A 25,619-nucleotide genomic window follows, 5' to 3' on the forward strand; every position below is an offset into this window, starting at 1 on the left:
AATGGAAATAGAAAGTAAGAGTCGATGACTGTTGATTGCTACTTTCCATTTCTTTTAATCTTGTTTTTTTTAAGATCTTCTGGTGTTATTGCTAAGTCACGTTTTCTGTTTTTATTCCAACTAGTTATCTTTCTTTGGCTTCCTTTTTTTTTTTTATTCTTCAATTTGAACTCTTATTTCATAGATTAGAGGCTTCATGATTCTTATGTCAATAAATTGATTTTTCATTCAGCTGATTGGAAAGCAAGATACTGTGTCTGCAGAATATATTTCTGACAGATGGTATGATTGTGTTCTTTTTTTAAAAAAAAATTGAGATAGAGTGACATACCATAAAACGTACCCTTATAAATTGAACAATTCAGTGTTTCCTAGTTCATTCACAAGGTTTCACAACCATCATCAGTAATTCCAGAACATTCCATCACCCCAAAAAAGAAACCCATATCCATTAGCAGTTATTTCCCATTTCTTTTTCCCTCCCACTCCTGGCAACCACTAATACACTTTATGTATCCTTGGATTTCTCTGTTCTGGGCATTTCGTATGAATGGAATCATACAATATGTGGCCTTTTGTGAGTAGATTCCTTCACTTAGTATAATGTTTTCAAGGTTCATCCATATTGTAATATGTATTGGTACTTTGTTCCTTTTTATGGTTGAATAATATTTCATTTAGTGGATTTACCATATTTTGTATATCATTTGATGGACTTTGGAGTTTTCATTTTTTTGGCTATTATGAATAATGTTGCTGTGAACACTTAAGTTTTTTTCATGGACATTTTCATTTATCTTAGCTATATATCTGGAAGTGAAGTTGTATCATATGGTGACTCTTTATTTAGATTTTTGAAGAACCAGGAGACTTTTCTGAAGCAACTACATCATTTTACACTCCTACCAGCAATATATGAAGGTTCTAATTTCCACATCCCTGTCGATACTCGTTATTGTCAGTCTTTTTGGTTATAATCATGCTAGCGAGCATGATGTATAGTCTCTTTTTAGTTTTTACTTATATTTCCCTAATGATTCATGATGAGCATAGGCTTGCATTTCTTTTCTATTTTTTTTTAAGATTTTATTTATTTATTTGAGAGAGAGCAAGCACAAATGAGGGGGCAGAGGCAGGGAGAAGCAGACCCCTGGTTGAGTAGGAAGCCTGATTCAGGGCTTGATCCCAGGACCCCGAGATATGACTTGAACTGAAGGCAGACATTTAAACAACTGAGACACCCAGGTGCCCCAAGCCTGCATTTCTTAACCGAATATTTTTGGTGCAATCTTTAGGCACTGTATTTAGTGCTGGAAATACAGATGTGAACAGGGCAGTCCACTGGCCTCTTGTAGTTTAGAGTTTGTGTGAGACAGTAGATAGGATTAAAGTAATTGCAATTAGAGTTTTAATAAGGAATCAATTAAGGACAAGGATATAATAAGGACAAGACATAGTTCCTTATTAAGCTTTTTAGATATTCTACTTCAATGATTTAAGCTTTTTCTATTTCATTGGAGACCCACATTTACTTGGTGGTTTTTAAGAATATTATATACGACATGTTTTGCATTTGATCTTAAAAATGGTTCAAAAGAAATGAGAGCATGTTAAAGGAAAAAATATACTCAAATGTATAAAGAAGTGGAATATCTCCCTGCTTTTGTACTCCAGAAATTAGCAGTTTGGTGACTATTGCTCCGGACCTGTTTCCATGGCATATATTGAGTAGAGTTTAGAATAAAGAACTACTTTCCTAAAGAATTTTCATTTTTTCCTTTTTTAAATATTTGCTTATTTAAGTAATCTCTATACCCAGTGTGGAGCTTGAACTCATGACCCATAGATCAAGTGTCGCATGTTCTTCCAACTAAGCCAGCCAGGCATGCCAAGAATTTTCACTTCTTTTTGAGACTAGTCCTTCTTTCTTAGGAGCATGGAGTGATTCTAGTGATTGTACAGTGATTTCTGTGGTGGGTGTCTGAAATCTGCTGGGTGTTTACTGTGTGCTAAGCACTCTGCACTTTGTATTAGTCCACTTTGGCTGTGATGGCATGACTCCTCATCTCCCCTTTCCCTGCAGATGGTCCTCATCCCCGCCGGAGTGTTTACAATGGGCACAGATGATCCTCAGATAAAGCAAGATGGGGAAGCACCTGCGAGGAGAGTTTCTATTGATGCCTTCTACATGGATGCCTATGAAGTCAGTAATGCTGACTTTGAGAAGTTTGTGAACTCCACTGGCTATTTGACAGAGGTAATAGGGTTGGGATGGGGTGGAAGAACTTGTTCTTTTCCAATGTCGTTTAACCAGTTTTTCTTGGATGCCCAGTACTCTGCTCAGCAGTTAATATATATTTCATCTAATCCAGTTCTCTTAGCAAACCCACGAGGTCAGTTATTTTTCAGGTAGTGAACTAAAGATTAGAAAAGTGGTTTGCCCTGAGTTGGCACAGCTAGTTAGTGGTGGAGCTAGGATTCAAGCCTGGGCAGTGAGATGCCAGGGTCTGTGTTCTTAACCATCATGCTGTATTGTGTCAGTGCTTTAATATGCCAGAGAGTGCCATTGCCTGCACAGGCTTTTTGAGATCACAGATAGCATCTAAAGTAAGGCCACTTTTCCCTGTCAAAAAAAATTACACTTCGATTGTTCAGCAAGCATTACATATTTCATTAAGCAATAGATGCAGAAATACAGCTTTTCATTTATGTGGTTTTCTTTTCTTTCTTTTCTTTCTTTCTTTCTTTCTTTCTTTCTTTCTTTCTTTCTTTCTTTCTGAGAGAGAGATGGAGGGAAAGAAAAAGAGAGAGAAAACATGTGATGAGAGAGGGCATGCAGAGGGAGAGGGAGAGAGAGAGAATCTTAAGCAGGCTCTATGTCCAGTGCAGAGCCTGACACAGGACTTGATCTCATGACCCTGAGATTATGACCTGAGCTGAAATTGGGAGTTAGACACCCTACTGACTGAGCCACCCAGGTGCTCCTGTGGGTTTTATTTCAATGCCTGACAACTCATAGGCTCTCCTATAGCAGTTCCAGGTTATTCTCTGGTCACTGAATCCCAAAACAAGGTTCTGGAAGTAGATACTTCTTCTAAAAGGGAATGGGAAGGAGATTTTCTAGTTTATGAAACTTTCTCTAAGTGTTTAAAATATACTTGTTTTGTAGGCTACCCATTTTCTCTCACCAAAGGACTTTACTCTTGCCTTTATAGTGTGTGAATTCCTTGTTTTGTTTTATTTACCCTCAACCCCAGCCCCAAACATCATTTTTTTTCTTTTAAATAAAAAGTAATTTGAGACATCATTTTTCTTCTTTTTTTGTTTTTTATTCTTTTTATTTTTCTTCTTTTAAATAAAAAGTAATTTGAGAGTACATGCTGAAAGCAGAACGACTTTCAAATTTGATTTTGTAGCATCACAGTCCTTTGGAATTTCCTAAAATATACAAAGCAGTTTTCTCTTTTCTACCTGTTTATAGTAAACAGAAGTCCCTCTTCTTTTTGTTTCATATAGATTGTCTCAGGTCAGTTTCCTCAAGAGTCTATGTAAGTCTACCCTCAAACCAGGGTTCTCCATAAAGAAAATAGAATAAACAGAACTTAGGGCATCCAGGAACGTAGATGGAGAAAAATGACATCTGGCTTTTTGCTACTCTTTGACTGAAATTTAGCATTTCCTTCAATTATGAGACAGATGATAAACCATAGTAATAGTAGCAGTACCTATATGTTTGTCACCAATAGAAATCACAAACATTTTTGTCATGTATTGTTGTTGTTGTAGATATCTTGAAATATTGTTTGCATTCATCTCCACTTTAGAAATGATGATAATTATGAGACCTTCTACTAGATCTTCTTTAATATATTAATAAAGAACATGTATATATTACTACAGCACAAACTTTATTAATATTTTGAGATAACTATTTTTCTTTGAAATCATACTGATTTTGTTTTATGCATTTAAATATTTCATTCTGAGAGGGTGGCCCCTAAGATTCACCATACTGCCAGAAGGGTCAGGGCACAAAAGTATTAAGAACCCCTACTTTGGATAAATGTTTCATATTTTTATGATATCTTACAGTTTTTTTTTTTTTTCTGTCCCTCCACCTTCATTTTATATCATACTCCACTTACTGTGTTCAAGCCCATCTGGTCTTGTTTCTATTCCTTGAAAGCTCAGCATTTTTTTCCATCTTGAGGTCTCGGCTCATATTTTTCTTCCCCACTTAGAATTTCCTTCTTCCCTTGCCTGATCCCCTTTTACCATGGCTGGTCCTTCTCATTCTTGAGTTATCTCAGCTAAATGTTTCCTTCTCAAGGAGACTTCCTCTGCCCATTCTATTAAAGAGAGGCTTTTCTTGATACTCTTTACAAGATCAAGTAAAGTTGTAATTATTTTCTTCCTTTCTTTCTCTGACTTGATTTTCGTCTGTGCCCCCACATGTAAGTGCTATGAAGATAGGGACTGTGCCTCTTTACTATTACCTTGTATCTCTATCACTTAGTTCATAGTCAGGCACAGAACAAGGGTGGGTGCCCAAACAATTATTTTTTTAAGATTTTATTTATTTGAGTGAGAGAGAGAGAATGCACAAGCCAGGGAGGAGACAGAGGGAAAAGCAGATTCCCCATGGAGCAGGGAGCCCACCCGATGCAGGGCTCAGTCCTAGGACTCTGGGATTGTGACCTGACTCGAAGGTAGACTCCCAACTGACTGAGCCACCCAGGTGCCCCTAAACAGAACACGTTTGATGCATGTTCATTGGATGAAGGGATGATTTAGGTGCTTAGGCACTTACCCACGAGGGAAAGAGGAAAAAGAGCAGGGGTGAAGAATAGATGACAGGCGCTGATCAGGGAAAGGAGATTGAGGTGTTTGTAAGGCCTAGCAGGCAGTTAATATCCTCCACTGAGGAGAGGCCTGTCCTAGAGGTAGAGATGTGAGAGTCATTTGACATGCATGCTGCTGATCATTAAAGCAATGAGATTGAAGGAGGTTGTTTAGCCGCAGGTTAGTGTATCTCAAAGTGTGATCTCTCTGATCACTTATATAGAATCACCAGCTGAGCTGTTTGCACATGCAGGGTCCTTGGCGTGACCCCAGACCTCTAGGATCAGAATCTCCAGGATCAAAACTCTAGTTTGATAAACTGGCCAGGTGATCTACACTGCACAAAGCCTGAGAGCCATGGGTGCAGAAAAAGAGCAGAGGGAGGGCAAGGACAGAGCACTAGGGAGCAGCAGTGTTCTAGGGGCTAGAAGAAGAGCCCATGTAATTCAGAAGATGAGTAAGAAGAGTCAGAAAGAGGAGGGAACCTAGAAGAGCAGAATCATGGAGACCACGGGATTAATATGGGCATTTGAAGAAAGAGGTCACGTGCAACAAATAAAACGATGTAGATGAAGACTCGAGACAGTAATGTTAAATGAAAATAATCAAAGTACAGATTTCCATCTGATGCTTCACTTGGCCACTTGAGATTTGTAAACATAGTTGACCCCTTAGTAGAACTGGAGTGTATCAGAGTATCAGCAAACAATGTCATTTAATTCTTTTAGCTGGATTATAGGAGCAGAACAAAGGACAAAGGTTGGTTATGTAATCTGACATGTAAAGAATACTATTGTTTTCCAAGTCATTTGGAATACTTGAGGAGATGTGTTTCCATCAACAGGAGCAATCACATTCTCCAAAGCTAATCTCCTCGAGTCTGCATTCTTATCAGCTAAATGAACCTGGAAAGACAGTGGTCTCTGTACGTGATTGACATTAACCTGTTTTAAGAGGAAGCCAGATGCTTTTAAGTCATTTCTGAATCCTCTGGGAAGTCAAAAGAAAAACTGAAGCTGAGGATACCTGGTGGTTCAGTGGTTGTCTGCTTTTGTCTCAGGGCGTGATCCTGGGGTTCTGGGATCGAGTCCTGCATTGGGTTCCCCATGAGGAGCCTGCTTCTCCCTCTGCCTATGTCTCTGCCTCTCTCCCTATGTCTCTGTTGAATAAATAAATAAAATCTTTAAAAAAAAAAAAAGTTGAAGTTCATTTGGACAAGAAGAATCACTTTTACAGTGCACACAAGGAAAATGGTACATGTGAAAAATGTTGTTACGACCTTTCTGGATTTTAATTTTCTTTTTTCCTTTTAGGCTGAGAAGTTTGGTGACTCCTTTGTTTTTGAAGGCATGTTGAGTGAACAAGTGAAGACTGATATCCAACAGGCAGTAAGTAATGTTTAAATAGGCTCTTAAATTTCTCTACTGTTTGTTAGAAAGGGTCTGGTTCGAAAACTCCAAACTACAAATGCCACCCTCCTCAGCACCCTCACACTTAACCATTCCTGCACTAGATTTGCCCAGGAGAGCCAGGGCCCCATATCTTGAGGAAAATAGCACATGTCCAGGACAGTATCTGAAGAAGTGTTGGGTCTGATTTAAGTTTCTGTCTTGTGCACCTGAGTGCCACATTTTGTTGCTGAGGAGGCCTCAGCTGGGCTATGGGCGTTTCTGGGTTTCTTTTACTTGTAGTCATTTCTAGAATGGAGGGTTAAATGTGAATATTTTTTTAACTTCTGTACTTCCAGCTTGATGTAAGTGGAGAGAGAGCTTCCTATGGAAACATTCATGAATTCCTACGATCAGAATGGTATTCATGAAAGGGACCTTTTGCTCTGGATATTCATAGGAAATTGCACCTTACCACCCAGGGTGCACCTGCTTTCATGGAGAGGATCCTGGGAATGTGAATTAGGTGTATTTTTCTCAGAAATCATGGCAACAGTGGACTGGGCTTCCATAAGCACCTGTGTGGTGAGTGGAACTTGGGATTTGTGTATGTTGGAATATTTGTTTACACCCATGTCTCATAAGGAGGCTGAAAACAGAAAAACAAGGAAAAGAGTGTAGGTAAGTTCAGAGGTTGAGGGTTCACAAAACAAAGAGGGTAGGAAATGCAGAAGAGGCAGGAGGTAGTGAGAGGAGAGAGGAAATGGGGTTAGCCTTCCTTGCAAGGGAGACAGATTAAGATACAGAGATTGAAGACAGAAATTCAACCCTAATCTTCTTTGTTACACAAGTTCCCTTTCAATTGCCTGAACTTGGTCTTTATGTGTTGGCGTCACTGTTCTTCTCCTTTGCAAGCAGCAGTGCCAAAAAATTTAAACCGTCCTGGCTCCCGTTTTCTTTCTTTTGAAATGAACATAGCAAAAGTGGTGGGGGAGAGTGAGGTAAAACCAGACTTGCTCTCAATTCATTTATCGGAGAATCAGGCCACTTTTTTGTATGTATTTTACATAAATGTTTTTAAAACATGACCGAGCTGGGTTTAAATTTCAGGTTATTTTGCTCATTACACGTTTTTAATTTATTTTATTATGTAATCTGATACACCTCTTATTTTTTTATTATTATTATTTTTTTAAAGGGCTTTGAGGTCACGGTGGCCTAGTGTTGATGAGCCAGCAAGTCAGGATGTGGTGCCTTGTTTTAAGATATGGAGTTCAGATGAGGGAGGGCCTTTGTACTTATTTTTGTAATTTGCTCTTTCAGATACGGGGCCTCTTGTCACTTGAGAACTTCCAAACACATTAGGCATAAAGGCAAAGGCAGATTATTGCTAGGCTCTGAAGGTGCCCTGTGAGTACCTAGCGAAGTGTGTGTGCTTGTAACTAGGATGATAACAAGCAGCTCTCATAGGATCCTAGTGTTGGTCTCTTGCTTAAATGCTCATAATGGAAAAGCAAACCTTTTAAGCATGTTTAGAAAGGGCTGGAATGAATAAAATGAATCTGTTGATGATTTGAGAGCACTAAGTTTTTGTTTTTAAACCCCTTTTTAGGACTGACATACCCTCATGCACCATACCTTTTTTTTTTTTTAGGATTTTATTTATTGATTTGGGAGAGAGTGTGTGAACAAGGGGAGGGGCAGAGGGAGAGGGAGAAGCAAGCTCCCTGCTTAGCAGGGAGCACAACACAGGGCTCCACCCTAGGGAATCCCGGGACCCTGGGGTCATGACCTGAGCCAAAGGCAGATGCTTAACTGCTTCACTGACTGAGCCACCTAGGCACCCCTACCAGACCTTTTATTTGCCCAGTGTTTCCAGAAGTATAGGACATGGGATGGTCCAGGAGAAGATTTGAAGTGAAATAGGAGATGAGTTAAGGTGGTATATGGCAAAGCATAAGATAGTCCTGAATCACGGAGTGATCAAGATCCCTTTTCAGATCTCTTTCAGGACTTGTATAAGTCAAGACAGAAGTCTCATTTAGGGGCATAGCATGTCATTAACACTCAGCAACACTTGTTAGTCTCCTTTTAAACACACAAAATGGGCCTTGGAACCTTGCCTAGGCTACAGTAGCTAACTAGAATTTAGTAATATTGTTTACTTCCATGTAATTATTTTATGATACTGTTTATTTTCATGTAATTATTTTAAGTGTTTCATATGACTTTTAAATAAATGTATTTTAAATGTCATCATAAATGTTCTTTTTGTGATAGGTTATATCAGTGATATGAATTTTCCTTAAAAAAGAAACAAACACACAAAGCAAATGTTTAGCTTACTAAGTTATCCTAAGGTGAACATCACCTGAATCAGAGTTAGAACTTCTCTGCATGCTCTGGTAACCGCCCCCCCTCCCCGCCCCCCATGAGCCACAGCCTTATTACCCTTCTCTGTCCCTAAAGTTGCCATTATCCTACTTTTTTTCTTTTCTTTTTTTTTTTTTTTTTAAGATTTTATTTATTTATTCATGAGAGACACAGAGAGAAGCAGAGACATAGGCAGAGGGAGAAGCAGGCTCCCTGTGGGGAACCCGATGCAGAACTTGATCCCAGAACCCCAGGATCATGCCCTGAGCTGAAGGCAGATGCTCAACCAACCACTTAGCCACCCAAGCACCCCTATCCTGCTTTTTAAAGTAAATGCTTCCCTGTACTTCTTTATAGTATTATCACCAGGTGTACATCCCATGGCTACCATAGTTTAATCCTATCCTTTAAAGGGTAAACTTGTGTCTTTCAGGAGTCTTAATTGTAGGTTTCCTTTCCTTTGCTCCATTCCCCTCCTCTGCCCCACCCTAGTTTTATCCCTTACAGTTTATCTCTGAAAGAATCCAGGGCGATTAACCTGTGAACTTTCCCATGGTCTGAATGCTGTTTGCACACTCATGGTGCAGCTCACCTGTTTTCCCTGTCCTCTGCATTTCCTACAAACTGGAAATCGTCCACAGGCCTGATCAGACTCGCACTTGAACCCTATGGCAAGACCTCAGATAGTGGCATTGGCTGTGCACATTGTTCTTGGGTTTTTGATGTTGTTATTCAGTTGTTCTGACTGGTTTTATGCACAGATTTGGAGAGATCTCAAAACTATGCTGTTGCTGCTGTCATCTTAGATTTTTTTTCTTTAATATAAAGTTTTGAGACAAAACATTGAACTGACTTTTACGGTTTGCTTACAAAAATACCTGATACTGTGTGAATTTAATGGTTTAAAACAGAGCCCATGTGCATGCTGAAATCTACTTATTTGTGATTATTATTTGAATGCCCAATTTGGAACAAGTGTCTTGGAAAGTATAGCTATTAAATCCTATAAAGGATTAAGGCTAGTTTTTGTTGCTGTGTTTTTGTTTTGTTTTGTGGGTATTTTACTCAAAATAACCTTCTATTGTTGAAATAAAGGTAGTGTTTAAAATATTTAATATTTTAAAAGTATGCTTAATTTTAATAATTGTGTTATTAATATATCTCATAAATCTTTGACATGAGGGATGGCCATGAGTGGGGAGAAGACAGTTGCTCTTGGTGAGAGCCTGAGAAACAATGGTTATCTCTTGGTTTGTGGTTTGGCACTTTCTGAATTTGCTAACATTATAAGGAAACAAATTTTTGAATAGGTGTCCTTGATAAAGGAGGAGGGTAGGTTATTTTGAGTTATTTTTAATCAAAAGCCGATTTCAGTGAGGAATCAGAATTACCAAGTCTTTTTTTTTTTTTTTTTTTAAAGTAAAGAACAATTTTGGACAGCCATATCCTGCCCAAGTAATGCTGGGTGGTGTGTTATTTGGATGATGCTGGACCAGGACAAAAGGCAGGGAATAACACAGCCTGACTGTCTCTTATATAATCACAACTGGTTGAAGACTAGGCGAGAAAGAGAGCCATTAGTAAGGATGTGATTCAGTTACCTAAATGTGCATGGGTTGTAGTGAGAAATGCCTTGGGGCCCAGCAAGATTCTGAGGTCATATGCCAAAAATAATTTTTAGAAAAGCTTTAGTAAGTTAAATAGTGTAAGCCAAGCCAGAAACTGTTCAGAAAGGCAAGTTCCAGTACTTAGGAAAAGTAAATTAAAATAACTCAAAACATGTGCCTGATGGATAAATGGCTCAACCTCATTTTTGATGCTAGAAGTTTTACTTTTCTGGTAGTGTAACCACCATTCCCTTGGACAGCCTCAGTTCGCCTTTGAGAATTTTCTTTTTTCACACGACCACCAAGACTTTTCTTTCTCAAACTGATTTTGGGGCTTGTTTATTCAGAAAAGCCATAAGGAAAAGATCACAGCTTTTAAGTGAGGGAGAACTGGTTTTAAACCTCAGCTCTGCTGTTAACCAGCTGGTTTTGAGAAAAGTCACTTAGCTTTCTTGCTACTTTTTTTTTTTTTTTTAACTTCTCAAGTTTAATGCTTAGTTTTGAAATTTTTGGGCCCTCTTTTTTAAGCTGTTTGATCTATGGATTTCTTTCTAAATGATCCCTTTACTTCCACAAGTTTTGTAGTATATTTGTAATTGTTTATATCTAAATATTTTCTAATGTCCAACATCCTATCTCTTAGTGATTCTGTTTTTGCTTTATATATTTTAAAGCTTTGCTGTTAAGCTTAGCAGTGTACGTGCATAAATGTAGAAATGTATCTTTCTTGTTGAATTTGGTCATATAAGGATTCTGTTTTTCTCTAATAAGTTTTATTTTCAAGTGTATTTTTTTGTTATCTACAGCGGTACACAGATACAGCGGTTTCTTTCTTTAGTTTTTGTCTAACATATACTTTTCCATCTTTTCATTTCCAAACTTTCTGTATCTTGATGTTTTTAGGTATATCTCTTGTCAATAGTATATAACTGTTTTTAGAAAGTCCATTCTGACAGTCTTTGTCTTTTAGTCAAGTTTTTTTATGTTTATATACAGTTTATTATGATTACTGATATATTTGACTTTATTTCTACCATTTTATTCTTTGCTCTATCTACTGCCTGCATTTTCTCTTCTTTTTTCTTCAATTTCTAGGATGTTTTGCGATTTCTTCCTTATTCTAACTTTATTTGTCTCCTTAGAAATTATATACTATATGTCTCTTCATTTACTAGTTAAGCTATTTTAATACTCACATTTGTTTATTTTTTTAAGATTATTCATTTTTTTTCATAAGAGACACATAGAGAAAGACAGAGACATAGGCAGAGGGAGAAGCAGGCTCCCTGTGAGGAGCCCGATGTGGGACTTGATCCTAGGATCCCTGGATCACGACCTGAACCGAAGGCAGACACTCAACCACTGAGCCACCCAGGTGCCCCTGATATTTACATTTAAAGTCTAAATTTTAGTTCCTTAATTTTTCTGCTGTATAATACTAGGACCTTGCGATTATCCCCATCCAACTTATGTATTACTGATACGCACTATTTCATTCTTATTTGTTCTCTCCTTCCAGTTCTTAGATATTATTAATACATTTCTATATAATCAATATTTGGTTACTGCTATCATTACTACTATCTGTGCCCTCTTTTCTGTATCTCAGACAGAATGTATCTTCTGACTACAGGGCATCCTTTGGTAGTAAATGTTCTTATTATCAATTGTTTGAAAATATCTCTAATTTTGTTTTATTGTTAAAATGTTTTCACTATGTAAAAACTTAAGGTTGGCGGTTTTGTTCTCTCCATACACTGTAGGGATGATTTCACTGTCTTTTGGCTTTTCTTGTTGCCATGCATTCATAGTCTGTTGCTATTCCTTTGTAGGTGATCTGACTCTGGCTGCTTTTTTTTTTTTTTTTAATTTTATTTATTTATTTGAGAGAGAGAGAGAGTGAGAGCGTGGGTGCACAGGTGGGGGTGGGCAGAGGGAGAGGGAGAGAACCTCAGGCAGACTCCCTGTGGAGCTCTAGTCAGGCCCAATCCCATGACCTTGAAATCATGACCTGAGCTGAAATCAAGTTGGTTACCCAGCTGACTGAGCCACTCAGGCACCCCTGGCTCTGATTGCTTTTAAGATTATCTCCTGTCTTTGTTATACATTTGGACTATGGTATTTATAGGAATTGATTTCTTTCATTTATCTGGCTTGAGTATCATTGGCCATCCTGGATCTGAGAACTGGCATTTTTAAAAACAAGTCCAGACTATTCTTATTAACATTACTGTTTTGAATACTGCCTTTCCCTCATTCTTATTTACCTCTCTTGTGGACTCCATTTAGGCATTGGTCAGCTCTTGTCAGTCTTTCTTCTATGTCTCTTAAACCCACTTTTGAACAGATAGATATGTATTCCATTTATATGTTTAATTTTAATTTGTTGCTTTTGGGTTCTATCTTTGGTATTATTAGTAGTTGCTGTAGGGATTACCATGTGTGTACTTAACTTCTCATAGTCTATCAGAATTAACATTTTAACACTTCAAGTAAATATAAGTGCCTTATAACCACATATGTCCCTTTACCCCTATGCTATAGTTGTCATACATAGTACATCTGCATACATTGAAAAGATCCAAGATGGTGTTATAATTTGTGCTTGTGACATTCATGCATAAATATTTTTTCAATTTAAAGAAGAAAAATATTATATTTACCCAAACCATTTCTGTTGCTCTTTATTCCAGAAGTTTCCTGTTTTCCCCTGCTATCATTTCCTTTCAGCCTAAATAACTTCCTTTAGCATTTATTTGAGAACAAGTCTTATATCCATGAATTCTCTTACTTTTTCCTCATCTAAGAATATCTTCACATCTCCTTCATTTCTGAAAGATATTTTCACTGGATACAGAACTCTGGGTTGGCACATCTTTTCTTGTATCACTTTGAAAATGTAGTTTTATTTTTTTCTGGCCATTTGGTTTCTGAAAACAGCCACTTGAATCACTGTTCTCTTATATGTATTGGTGTCATTATTTTCTGGCTTCTTTGAAGATTTTAAAAAGTCATTTTTTTGTTGTTTGATTATAATTTGGACATTTGGACATTGTTTTCTTAGAGATTAGATTCTTCTATTTGTTGAAGTTCTTGTATCTGTGGATTTACGTCTTTCACCATATTGCGGGAGTTTTCATCCATTATGCCATGTATTTTTTTCAGCGTTTATGTCTCCTGTTTTTTGGGACTCCAGTACATGAGTGTTAGATGTAATCCTGCAGGTTCCTGAGGCTTTATTCATTGTTTTAAAATGTTTTTTTCTTCCTGTTCTGCAGATTGTGTACTTTCTATTGACATGTCTTCACGTTCTCTCTTTTTTCTGTCATTTTCATTCTGCTCTTGAGCCTATCCAGTGAGATTTAAAGATACTGTATTTTGCAATTCTAAAGTTTCCTTTTAAAATACATTTCTTATTTCTCTGCTGAGAACTCCTATCTTTTTATTCATTTTTAGAATATTTACCTTTACTTCTTGGCTGATGGTTATTATAATAGCTGCTTTACAATCTTTGCTAATTCCAACATCTGGATCATCTTGGGGTTACACTGGTTCATTTTCTTTTCCCTTCAGTATCGAGTTTCAGCTCCTGTTATAATTCTCAGGAGAATGTTGACTTTAATTTTTTTTAAGGCAATCAGTCTGGTAACCTGGTCAGATATAGACCACAAGTTTTGTCTTGCTTACCGCTAGTGCTGATTTTATTTTATTTTTATTTTTTATTTTTTATTTTTTTTAATTTTTATTTTATTTATTTATGATAGTCACAGAGAGAGGGAGAGAAAGAGAGACAGGCAGAGGGAGAAGCAGGCTCCATGCACCGGGAGCCCGATGTGGGATTCGATCCCGGGTCTCCAGGATCGCGCCCTGGGCCAAAGGCAGGCGCCAAACCGCTGCGCCACCCAGGGATCCCATAGTGCTGATTTTATATTTTTGTTCATTCCTTTTATTCCAGCACAACACTGGTTATTTTTTTTTCACAGTAACTAGCATTTTGCTTGTTTTAATCAATTTCTTGTAGGAGTAATAATGCCCACCAAGTAGAGTATTATAAAGACAAAATTAAATAATGTACAAGAAACCACCTAATACAGGACTTAGCATGTAAAAAATCTTTTAGCAAATGTTATTACGCTGGTTTCTTCCAACGTACTATCTCTAATTGAAAATTGAGGTAAATTTGCTTTCCTTTGCTTTACTATTGTCCATTTGTAAGATTTGATAATGCCATATATAACATTCTGCTAAATTGTAATATTTTGAAAGGATTTGCTGTTGTGGAATAAATCCTCTTAGATTATCTCAGAGTCCTTGGCTCGAGGAATATCAGTGATATATCCTTTTTTTTTTTTTTTTTTTTTTTTTTTGGTGGGGGTGGTAAAATATACAAAAACATAAAATTTAACATTTTAACCATTTTAAAATGTACAGTTTACTAGCGTTGAATCCATTCCCAATGTTTTGCAGTCATCATCACTATACATTTCCAGAATTTGTTCACCATCCCAAACAGAAACTCTGTACCCAGGAGCAATAACTTCCCATTCTCCCTTCCTTCAGTCCCCTGGTAACCTTGATTGTACTTTGCGTCTCTATAAGTTTCTTTATTCTAGGTGCCTCAGAGAAGTATCATTTTGTGTCTGGCTTACATCACTTAGCAAAATGTCTTCAGGGTGTGTTTATGTTACAGCATGTATCAGATTTCATTTTTTTAAGGCTGAATAATGTTTCTTTGTTTCTCTAGACAACATTTGGTTTATCCATTCATCTGTTAATGGACATGTCTATTGTTTCCAGCTATTCACATCTAATAGCCGTTTTTGGCTTTTGTGAATAATGCTGCCATGAACATTGGTGTGTGAGTCCCTGCTTTCAATTCTTTTGAGTCTATACAGGGACATATTGTTTGAGCTGTTTGGATTCATGCTTCCTTGATTATCTGCCATTATCCCTGGGGGGTGGGGGGTGTTCTTTGATTTTTCTAGTGATGCAAAGGAGTCTGCCTCTGTCTCTCTGTTTGAAAGTTTGCTTTCTAGCTTAACATGTGGTCTGTTTTAAAAAAAAATGTAATCTGTTTAGCAAACAATCAAAAATGCCCTACTGTCTTCTAGATATTGTGCTATTCCTGAGAATACAGAGATGAAAAATGTCTCTCCCCTCTGCCCTTTAGATGCTCAGAGTTTAAGAAACGGTCTTCTGTTACCCTACATTCCAAATTTAGATTGTTCCATTTATTTGTTCTTGTGGCTTCTTGTGCTTTCCCTTTATGTCATTTATGTCACTTATAATTATTTGTGTAGGTATTTGTTTTTTTTTTTTTTAAGATTTTATTTATTTACTCAGAGAGAGACACAGAGAGAGAGGGGCAGAGACACAGGCAGAAAGAGAAGCAGGCTCCATGCAGGGAGCCTAATGTAGGACTTGATCCTGGGACTCCAGGATCACACCCTGGGCTGAAGGCAGACACTCAACTACTGAGCCACCCAGGCATCCCTGTGAAGATATTTGTTGAATGCCTTTCCCTTTCCCAGATATATTCAATATGATGGTGGGAGAGAATGCACTCTACCACTGTATCCCTAGCATAGTAATTGTCACTTAATAAATATTTGCCAAAAAAAGGGAAAAATGCCATTTGGGTATCATCTTTTGGAGAATTTAGTTTTTGAATGCTGCAGGGCTCAGACCTGGTATGACCTGTCTTATGTTGGGAAGTTGCTTTTCCTTGGCAAGAGAACACTGGCTTAGTCTGTCAGGGTAACTGAGTTATTTGGGATGGGGGGCCAGGGCTGGCTGATTGGATAAGATAAGAAGAGAACATAGTCACACAACTGTATTTTGTGTCTGTTTTTGAAAAGAGTAGTTGTTTGTCTGATTGAGGAGTTGGTGTGTGGTGTAGGCTCAGGAAGCAAAGCCCGATAACCCTGGAAGGTGAGAACCCAATATAATAGGATAACAGGGTCTAGTTTTTCCCAGACTGCTCCAAAGCAAGACACCTGATCAGAATGAGCATGAATGAGACATGCTGGGATTCCAGAGGCTCAGATTTGAAATGTCTCTTTAAGGAGTCCTTAAATTTCTTGTCAAGTCATAGGTCTTTTGAGATCTGACTTGGATAAAGAAGTAATGTCTGATATCCCATGCCTCCAAAATGTTGATGTTTGCATTGTAAACCTCTATTGTGAGACAAAAATTGACTATAGAGTACAGAGTCATACTCAGGAGATATCCAGCTTTAAGAAGAACTTATGCAAAAATGAAGATTTAGAATTGATGGAGCTTTCAAAATCATCCGGTAAAAAAACCTTCCTCTTATAGATGAGGCAACCATGGTCCAGGAGAGGAAATGGCTTGCCTCAATTCTAGGTAATGTGGAGAGCAGCACCGACCTATTGGTACCTGAGAACCAGCATAGGATCTTTCCCACTGGGTAAAAGTCATAAGCTAGGAGCTGAGTCTCTCTCTTTTCAAAAGGATATCCCACTGAAAGACTCTATCTGAAATTGGTATTTATCCAGATGATGGTCACCCAAAGTGGGGAGGGGTTTGGAAAACATGGAAACTTAAGAAACAGGTGAATTTATTCATTAAACAAATATTTATCTTGTAGGTGCTATGGGCCAGGCAGTGTTCTAAGTGCTGTGGTTACAGCAGGGAACCAGGTATAAATCCTCACTCTCCTGGAGGTTATAACATTATGACTCTAAACAAGTGAACTTCTAACTGACTAAGCTTGTGAATAAAATAAAACAGAGTAACAGGATAGAAAGTAACTGCAGTGTAGTGTGGTTGGGTTCTTTTGGCTCTTTTATTTGTGGGGTCTAGGATGGCTTCTCTGACACTTGAGCTGAAACCTGGATGAGGAGTAGGAACCAGCATGACCAGTAATGAAGGAGTGATGAACAAAGGGGATTGTAATGTAGGGTGACAGGTTGGAAAAGTAGGCAGCAGGTGTATTACATAAGGCTTGTAGCCTCAGAGGTGTTTGGGTTTCTTCTTAAGTGCAGTGAGAAGTCATTGGACCTAGTTAACATTTTATTTTTTATTTTTTTAAAAGATTTTAGTTATTTATTTGAGAGGGAGAGTGAGCACATAAGTAGGGGGGAGGGGCAGAGGGATAGGGAGAAGTAGACTCCCTGCTAGCAAAGAGCCTGATGTGGGACTTGATCTTAGGACCCTGGGATCATGACCCAAGCCGAAGGCAATTGCTTGTTAACTAACTGAGCCTCCCAGATGCCCCCCTAGTTAACATTTTAAGGGGCTACTTTGGTTTCTGTGTGGGTTTTGTCATAGTTGGTGAAACTTGTTTGAGTCATGGAGCAGGGTGGTAGGAGTGGAGATGCTAAAAGTGGTCTGATATTTGGAAGGACTTTTGATCCCATGAGGGGAAAAAGAGAAGAGGGACTCAAGTATGACTAATAGGTTTTGGGCCTGAGCAACTGGGGAGGTGGTGATTCCCTTTGAGATGGTAGAAGCTTGGGACACCTGGGTGGCTCAGCGGTTGAGTGCCTGCCTTTGGCCCAGGGCATGATCCTGGAGTCCTGGGATCAAGTCTCACATTGGGCTCTCTGCACGGAGCCTGTGTCTCTCTTTGCCTATGTCTCTGCCTCTCTCTCTGCGTCTCTCATGAATAAATAAATAAAATCTTAAAAAAAAAGAGAGATGGTAGAGGCTGGAGAAGAGTGAATAAATTACTGAACCTAGAGAAGACTAAGAGTTGAGTGAATTGTAATAATTCTACAAACATCTGAAAGATGATCTGAAAGGAATTTGATTTATTCCATGTGACCCTTGGGAGCCTAATGAGTGCCAGCAGTTAGAAGGTCTCTGGAAGACATTTCATTTTAGCCTTGAGTAGGAATCCTCTGTTGATTGGAGTGATCTGGATGTGAGGGACTGTCTGCAAAGAAGTGATGTGGGTCACCTGAATTGCTTAAGCTGAGACAGGGAGATCATCTATTGGTAGAGTGACCATGTAATTTATTGTCCAAATCAGAACACTTTTGAGGGTGAAATGGGATGCTCTTAATTATGCTGGATAACAGGTGTAAATCTGGACGGCCCTGATCAAATGAGGACCAGTGTTTATCCTGCCTCACCTGTTCATCCTAGGGACACCGTAGAAAGGATGCCTTTGGATATAAGTTGAAACCAAGGGACCTCTTGGCATCCCTCCAGGTCTAAGGTTCTGAAGATCTTTGATGTGTTTCATTTAACAAAATTATTGATGCCCAACTTTTCTAATTAAGTGAGGTACACTTATAAAACAGGCAGCCTGCTTTGTGAAATGCCCTATCCACCCTTGTCCTGCTTCACTAGCTCCTCCTTCTCATCCCATATAGGAAGCATTTGCAGAGTAGCACCCAGTTACTGTCGTTGGGTGCCCCTCCTTGGGCTCCGATAGCTCACTGAGCTCTTCTTGGTCATAGTATTTAATGCAGGCTTAAAATCATCTACTCATTTATTTGTCTTTATCCCCAGTTTGTATGCTTTGCTTCTGCACCCCCCTAGGGCCTAGCACTGGGCTGGCATAGGGCAGATGTTCATGGAATGCTTGTTGAATGAATGAATGAATGAATGAATGACAACTTTAAAAAAAGATTTTATTTATTCATGAGAGATATATAGAGAGAGGCAGAGACATAGGCAGAGGGAAAAGCAGGCTCCATGCAGGAAGCCTGATGTGGGACTTGATCCTGGGACTCCAGGATCACACCCTGAGCCAAAGGCAGACGCCCAACTGCTGAGCCACCCAGGTGCCCTGAATGAATGACATCTTGAATTGGTTTTATGGAGTTCTAGTAATGTACTGACATCTACATTATACATAAATATATGTATCTGCTTACTATTATGCTAAATCCACACAGCATGACCATTAGATAAGTTTTCTTAGTGTACTCATTTTACTGATTGAGGAAATCAAGGCTCAGAGAGGTTCAGTAGCTTGCCCAATGTTACATAGCTAGTAAATAGGAGGAGAGGCTGGATTGGAGCCCAGTAATCACTTGGACGACTGCTTGACCCAGGTGCATACTGTATCTCTTTACTCAAAACTTAAGCAACATGTTATAGTTTAAAGATTTTGAAAAGTTCTGCAATTAAAAAAAAAAAAACAACTGTTTAACATGATTAACCCAGTGCCTTCCTGACTACTTAGACTGCTTTGACTGTGGAACCTCCCCACCACTGCCTGCCTCTTTACCTACCAACATCTTGTCATAAACTATTAGGAAACAGCTGTTGGGAAATGCTTGGATAGTAGAAAAGAGTCATGAATTGAAAATCTGCAGTTTTAGGTTCTTTCCCTGGCTCTGCCTACCACTTTTCATGGCTCATTTTTTTCATATGTAGTATGAGGAAGCTTAAATAGCCTCCCAAATCCATCCCACCCTTAAAACTCTTCAGTGTTGTAAGCATGCCTGTGTTAAGCATGCAGCCATACTAAGAAAGCATGGCATACTTGAGTGTTAGAGCCAGGTTTCCATTCTCTGCCAAGCCTGTGTTTGTTTTACCAGCTCTCGCAGAGCTTGCAAGATACACAGTGTTGTTAAAAAAAAAAAAAGTAAATGTTTCCTACCCTGTGTGCTGTCACAACACAGAGAATCAGTAGTCACCATCCTGCCATTGGTACCAGTGTCCAGCTGCTGGGTGAAATGTTCACGTCAGGCCAGTGACCTGGAGAAGTTAGCTCTATGGAGGATTCAAAATTTGTTCTGTGCTCCTGCAGTGCTAGGCTGAGCTTAGCTAGTTCAATGCTAGCCTCTAGTTTCAAGGGGCAGCAGTTGAACCATGGTGCTACGTGACCCTCTGTAGATGCCTGTCGCTAAACCACAGTTAGGAAGTAGATCATCTCTGACTGTGAACCTGGGCTGAATTTGCAGCAAGAGTCGTGTCCCTTTTGTCGTGATGTTCTCTGGGGTGATGACTCTCCTCTTTTTCTTCTCTTTTGCCAAAAATAGGTGGGATTATTCATATTCTGATTTACCTCCAAAATAACCTGTGTGAGAGAATTTCCTGTTCTTAGGATGCTTTTACTATATTGTGTCTTCTGTTTGCCCTTTTTCCTCAGAAGCTTCAGAGCTTGTAAGGCATGAAGAAGAAAGTCAGAATCAATCAGATGGCATTCAGACTTTCTGAAATTTCCCTGTTTCATAATTTGAAAAAGATCTAAGTAAGCCACTAGCATTTAAGGAGCCTAAATGGAGTCTCCTTGTAATGAATTATGATAAATACCTTGCTCTGGAGTGCCATGAGCTTTTACATATGGTCAGCCCTCTTTCCAGAGGGAAACTAGCCACAAAATCTATTAATGTTATAGATTTTTAAAAATACAGTATGGATTTTTAAAAATGAGTTTTAGCAAGAGCTATATAGACACTCTTAGGTACCATTTCAGGAAATTTGGCAAAAGTGAAAAATAAAAAAATGTAAGTGAAGATGTTTGCAGATGTTCACTGTATTATTATGTATAATAGCAGAAAACCCCCCAAATTTAATATAACCTAAGTGGTTCAATGTTAGGAGATTATTTGGTAAATTATACTATATCAACATGACAAAATATTGTGTGTAGCCACTAAAAATGCTTGTTATGGGGATCCCTGGGTAGCTTAGTGGTTTAGCGCCTGCCTTTGGCCCAGGGCGCCATCCTGGAGTCCCGGGATTGAGTCCCGCGTTGGGCTCCTGCCTGCTTCTCCCTCTGCCTCTCTCTCTCTCTCTCTCTCTGTCTATCATGAATAAAAAAAAAAAAATCTAAAAAATGCTTGTTATGAAGCCCAGATAAAACATAGGAAAGAAAAAGGAAAGTATTTAGTAAAATTAATGAAAATGATCAATATATAGTTTGGAAAAAAAGGTGTACAAATATGTTTACTTATTGATGAAACTGGAAGATGAATATAAAAATAAAGTTTGTAGTAGGATAGTGAACATAAATAATTTTTAATTAATATTTTTAATATTGCTTATTTTTGTTTTTCAATGTAAAATTAAATCTCTTAGCTCTGTTAAAAGAAAAAACTTTGAAAATCTGAATAAAAAGTATGTTCAGTATAGATAATTTAGAAACTAAAAATGGCACCCACGAAAGAACATTAAATATCACTCATAATCTCACCACCCAGAAATAACCATTGCAGACATTTCAGTATATGTACTACTAATCTTTTCTTGGGGTATGAATCTTTTTGTGTGTCTACATGTAAGCATAGTTTTAAGTAGACTTGTACACTTATAAGGGGCTTTTTTCTCTGTCTGTGAAGAGCAAGCATATATCCAAGCAATTACATTTTTCCCATAGATAATGTTTAGTGACCGTCCTGTTCCTTCATATGGGTGTACAAATAAGGGATTCAGTGAGTCTCCTCACTGTGTACACATGTGATGTAGCCTCTTGCTGAGTATTGTCAAATTGCTATGAAGATGGGTTATATCGATATACATGGTCATCTCTTTGCCTAAAGCAGTAAAAAATTATTAAAAAAAAAAGTCCTTTTCTCTTCTTTCTTTCACTAAAGAAAGTCCCAAATCAACTTTCCCCATACAACTAACAATGAGAAAAGTTGATCACTCTTAAGAGTTCTTTGAGTTCAAAGATTGCTTGGGCCATTTTTTGTACATTGTGTATAATGAGTGACTGTGCATAGAGTATCCACTCTTCTCTTAAGGACGTGTAAGAAATGTTTAGAATATACTGAGTGGATGCCCTGGGAATCCAGTGTATCCTAGCATGAGAAATTTTATTAAGAACTGAAGCAAAAAGTATTGAAAATTTTCAGTTATGTTTTACGTTTCATCAATATTTGTACTCTACTTGAAAAAGCATGCATTTTTCTCTCATGCAAATTCTATTAAGTAATGAAGGTACATAAGTTAGGATTTAATTTAAAATAAGCTGTCAGACTTGACTACCTATTTTAATGATGAATTTCTTTTTACTCTTTATTCAAGCCTGGTTCTTTCCTTTCCACATTTGTATTGGGTGCTGAAGGAAGAAACTTTCTATTTACCCTGTGCTTTCTATTCCATTTGATTCCTTTCGCTGCTGGATTCTCCTTCAGTTTTATTTATACTTCATGAATTCGAACAGATCTGTAATTTCTCATTGTTCACTGGTGCCAGTTGAAAATTTTCCCGGGCTGTTTTTATAGGGGTAACTGTCATGTTTATACTATGTTTCAAGAAATGTCCATCTTTTTAATTTCCTTGTCTAAATGCATTTAATTTTTAAGAGAACAGTTGTAAAGTTGTGAATTTGACATCTTTACGCTTGAATATGCATAATTACACAGTGCTCTTCTTTCTCCTGTGCTGACTTTATTCTAGGCTGTGTGTGTATAAGAAGCATAATTTACCACCTCTGGCAAGAATAAAGGTACCTTTGATATCTTCTCCATTTCTTTTCTTTAAACTGTTACTACAAGTCTGGTTATGTCCCCAGGGAGAGGTGAGAAACAATGTCTTTGCACTGGGAAGTCCAATTCTCAAGGGGACATCAGTACTCACATGGATCCTATTTACATTGTAATTGGTCACTGGCTGTCTGGTACAGATGTTTCAACTTAAAACCCATGACAGTTGCTATGGAGATGGTTGACTGGAAATAGGTCAAGTTAAAGTCCTTTTCCCCCTGGATATAAGGGAGTGCTATAACTCTGGAATTGTCTCAGTTGAACAGAAAATGTGTAGGTGGGCAACTACATTAAAAAAAAGAAAAGTTCTTTTTGTAGGATGAGGGTTATTGTAGATGCCAGTCCACTTATGTTGCTGCTGCTACTCTGCAAGCAACACACCAGAAGACTCTTCTTGTTAAAGCCAAGGAACTAGAGATATCATGATTTGCAGTATGATCTTGATTAGCTGGCTCATATATGACTCTCAAAAGTTACTTATTTCATAAGCTCCTGAACATAGTAGGATAGCATTTATTTTCAGGACACTAACTAGTAGTTCAGGAACAAGCTTTTAAAAAAATATAGCATTAACAGTGACTTTTGGAAAAGGAAGGCACCTGGTGACATTGGATGGGATTGGATTTGCCATAAATTGGGCTGGGAAACATGCAGGCTTTCCTAGGGCATGATTCCCAGGATGAATGATGTCCTATCTCTGATTGCATCAGACCTCTCTTGTGGGGCGACTTTGATTACCTGTTTTTTTCTTCATAATGTGTCACATGGGGAGATGGTTCCTGACTGTGTGTCTGGTCACTACAGATGGGCATGTAGTATAGGTACTCATACAGGTCCCAGAGCTTTGTTTGGTTTAGCGTTTGGTGAATGTGGATTCCTGCATCTGCTATACCTCTCATACTCTTCCCCTCCCCCACTTTATGGTGCTGCTTGCTTCAGGAATAGGTTCATCACGTGATTGTGATGGAAGATGACAACTATACACTCTTCTTGACAGTTCTTTGGAAATCACATATGTTCTAATGCTTTTCTCAGTTTATCTTTCTTCTGCAAAGGGTGAACTGGGGGGGGTGACTGGAGTCTATGCTGAAGAAGTATTAGCGGGCAGATTTTCACTGATTAGAATGTATGTTCTTTGAAAGTTCTAAAAGAATATGGCAATGTGCAATAACGAATAAATAATAGTAATAATGATAACTAACACTTTTGTAATTCTTGCTCTGTACCAGGTACTACTCTAAGCTCTTTATGTATATTTCCTTATTTAATCCTCACAACAACCCAGGGAAGTGGAGAGAAGTGTTACTACCCTGTTTTACAAATAAGGAAACTGAGACCTAGAGAGGTTAACTAAGAAACCCAAGATCATGCAGCTTGTAAAAGATGGCACTGCTTTTCAGGCTTAGGTCGCCTGGCTCCAGGCTTGGATGCTCTTACCACTGAGCTTCTATGAATTATATGTTAACATTTAAGAAAGACGGATTTTTTTCTCCCCTGATTATCAGAGTGCAGTGATTATTCTGCATTTGGCAACGTCTGGAGACACTTTTGGCTGCTGCAGTTAGGTGAGGGAGGGTGCTACTGGCATCTAGTAGAAAGAGGTCAGGGATGCTGCTAAACATCCTACAGTGCACAACAGTCCCTTATAACCAGGAATTATCTGGCATAATGTGTCAGTAGTTCTGAAATTGAGAACTCTTACTACAGTAATACATGCCCATTCTTAAGAAGTGTATTACTCCCCAAATCTTGGCCCCTGTAAGTGCAAGTACGTTCTTCTACACTTTTTTCTTCCAAGTGTACTACCATACATTCATATGCATAATTTTACAGAAACAACCAAATATGTATTCTATTCTGTAGTTTATCTTCATAACATATTATCTATATATTTCCACTTTGCAGTGTCTTGATGACTGTATAGTATTCCTTCAGTTGGATGGATGCCAAGGATGGATTACTTTGTAATTTTTAATTAGAAATAATATTATAGTACTGTAGATATATCTGCATACTTACCTCAGATCTTAATATTTTGGAGAAAAACTAGATTGTGGCCTTTGGACAAGGACAGTGTTACTGTGGTGTCCCCTCCTCATCTTGAGCCAGTCTGTTTGTCCTGTCTCACTGCCCACATCACTGAGATTGTTGATCATTGTATAGTTCCGTATTTTCAAGCCATGTCAGCTAGTGGTCTGTTGGGATGGGTTGCTAAGATAATATGAGAGATTTCAGAAAAGAGAAATCCTGGGAAAAATGAAAAGCAGATTATCTAGAATGAGAAAATGTGTGTGTGTGTGTGTGTGTGTGTGTGTGTGTGGTGGAGAGGACACTGAGTTGGGACAATAGCACTAGCGTCTGTAAGGTGGTACCTAGACCTATGAATTTGAGTTTTATTGGCATTTTTAAGGAAAACGAAGAACCTAGATCCATATTTTGTTTTGAACTTTGTGCAATTAACCATGTAAGATAAATATGTAAAATAAATAATTTAAACACTATCAATATATTGTCTTAAATCATACTCTGAGGATTCCTGGGAGTTGAAGATCTCTTTTAGGAATCCAACTCAGTGGCTGGCAGATAGTGAGTGCTCAGCAAATGTTTGTAACCAGAGTGAATTGAGGGAAAGAAGAGAGGAAAAGAAACAGTCTAAGGGGCCCCTGGAATAGCCACACCATGGTCTGTTTTGCATCAGCCAGCTCCATGGAAGTTCCCCTCTGAAGAAGGGGTGGTAAACCTTGGAACACATGGGCCATGAAGGCTGGTGTCTGGCCTTTGTCACTACAGCTGTTCATATGCAGACCCTGTGATTCAGCAGTTCCACTCCAGGGTGTACAGTCAACAGAGATGCATATGTATGCTTGCTGAAAGTCATGAGCTCCTAAGAATGTTCATATAAGCACTATTCATAATACCCCTAGACTGGAACCCACCCAAATGCCCATCAGTAGTAGAAGAGATGAATAAACCAGTTTAAAAAATTGCCACTGATG

General features: G+C 38.3%; 1 protein-coding gene across 2 annotated transcripts in view; it reads left to right on the plus strand.

Moving 5' to 3' along the window:
• The window catches only part of SUMF1 (sulfatase modifying factor 1), a 90,552-nt gene that overhangs the window by 15,835 nt on the left and 49,098 nt on the right, over positions 1 to 25,619 (plus strand). For both annotated transcript variants that reach the window (XM_072785312.1, XM_072785313.1), the window contains exons 2-3: positions 2,084 to 2,257; positions 6,156 to 6,230. In XM_072785312.1, coding sequence (XP_072641413.1) covers positions 2,084 to 2,257; positions 6,156 to 6,230 — 249 coding nt within the window. The remainder of the gene's footprint in view (positions 1 to 2,083; positions 2,258 to 6,155; positions 6,231 to 25,619) is intronic.

This window comes from Canis lupus, chromosome 19 (genome assembly GCF_048164855.1).
Source record: "Canis lupus baileyi chromosome 19, mCanLup2.hap1, whole genome shotgun sequence".
NCBI classification, from domain to species: domain Eukaryota; kingdom Metazoa; phylum Chordata; class Mammalia; order Carnivora; family Canidae; genus Canis; species Canis lupus.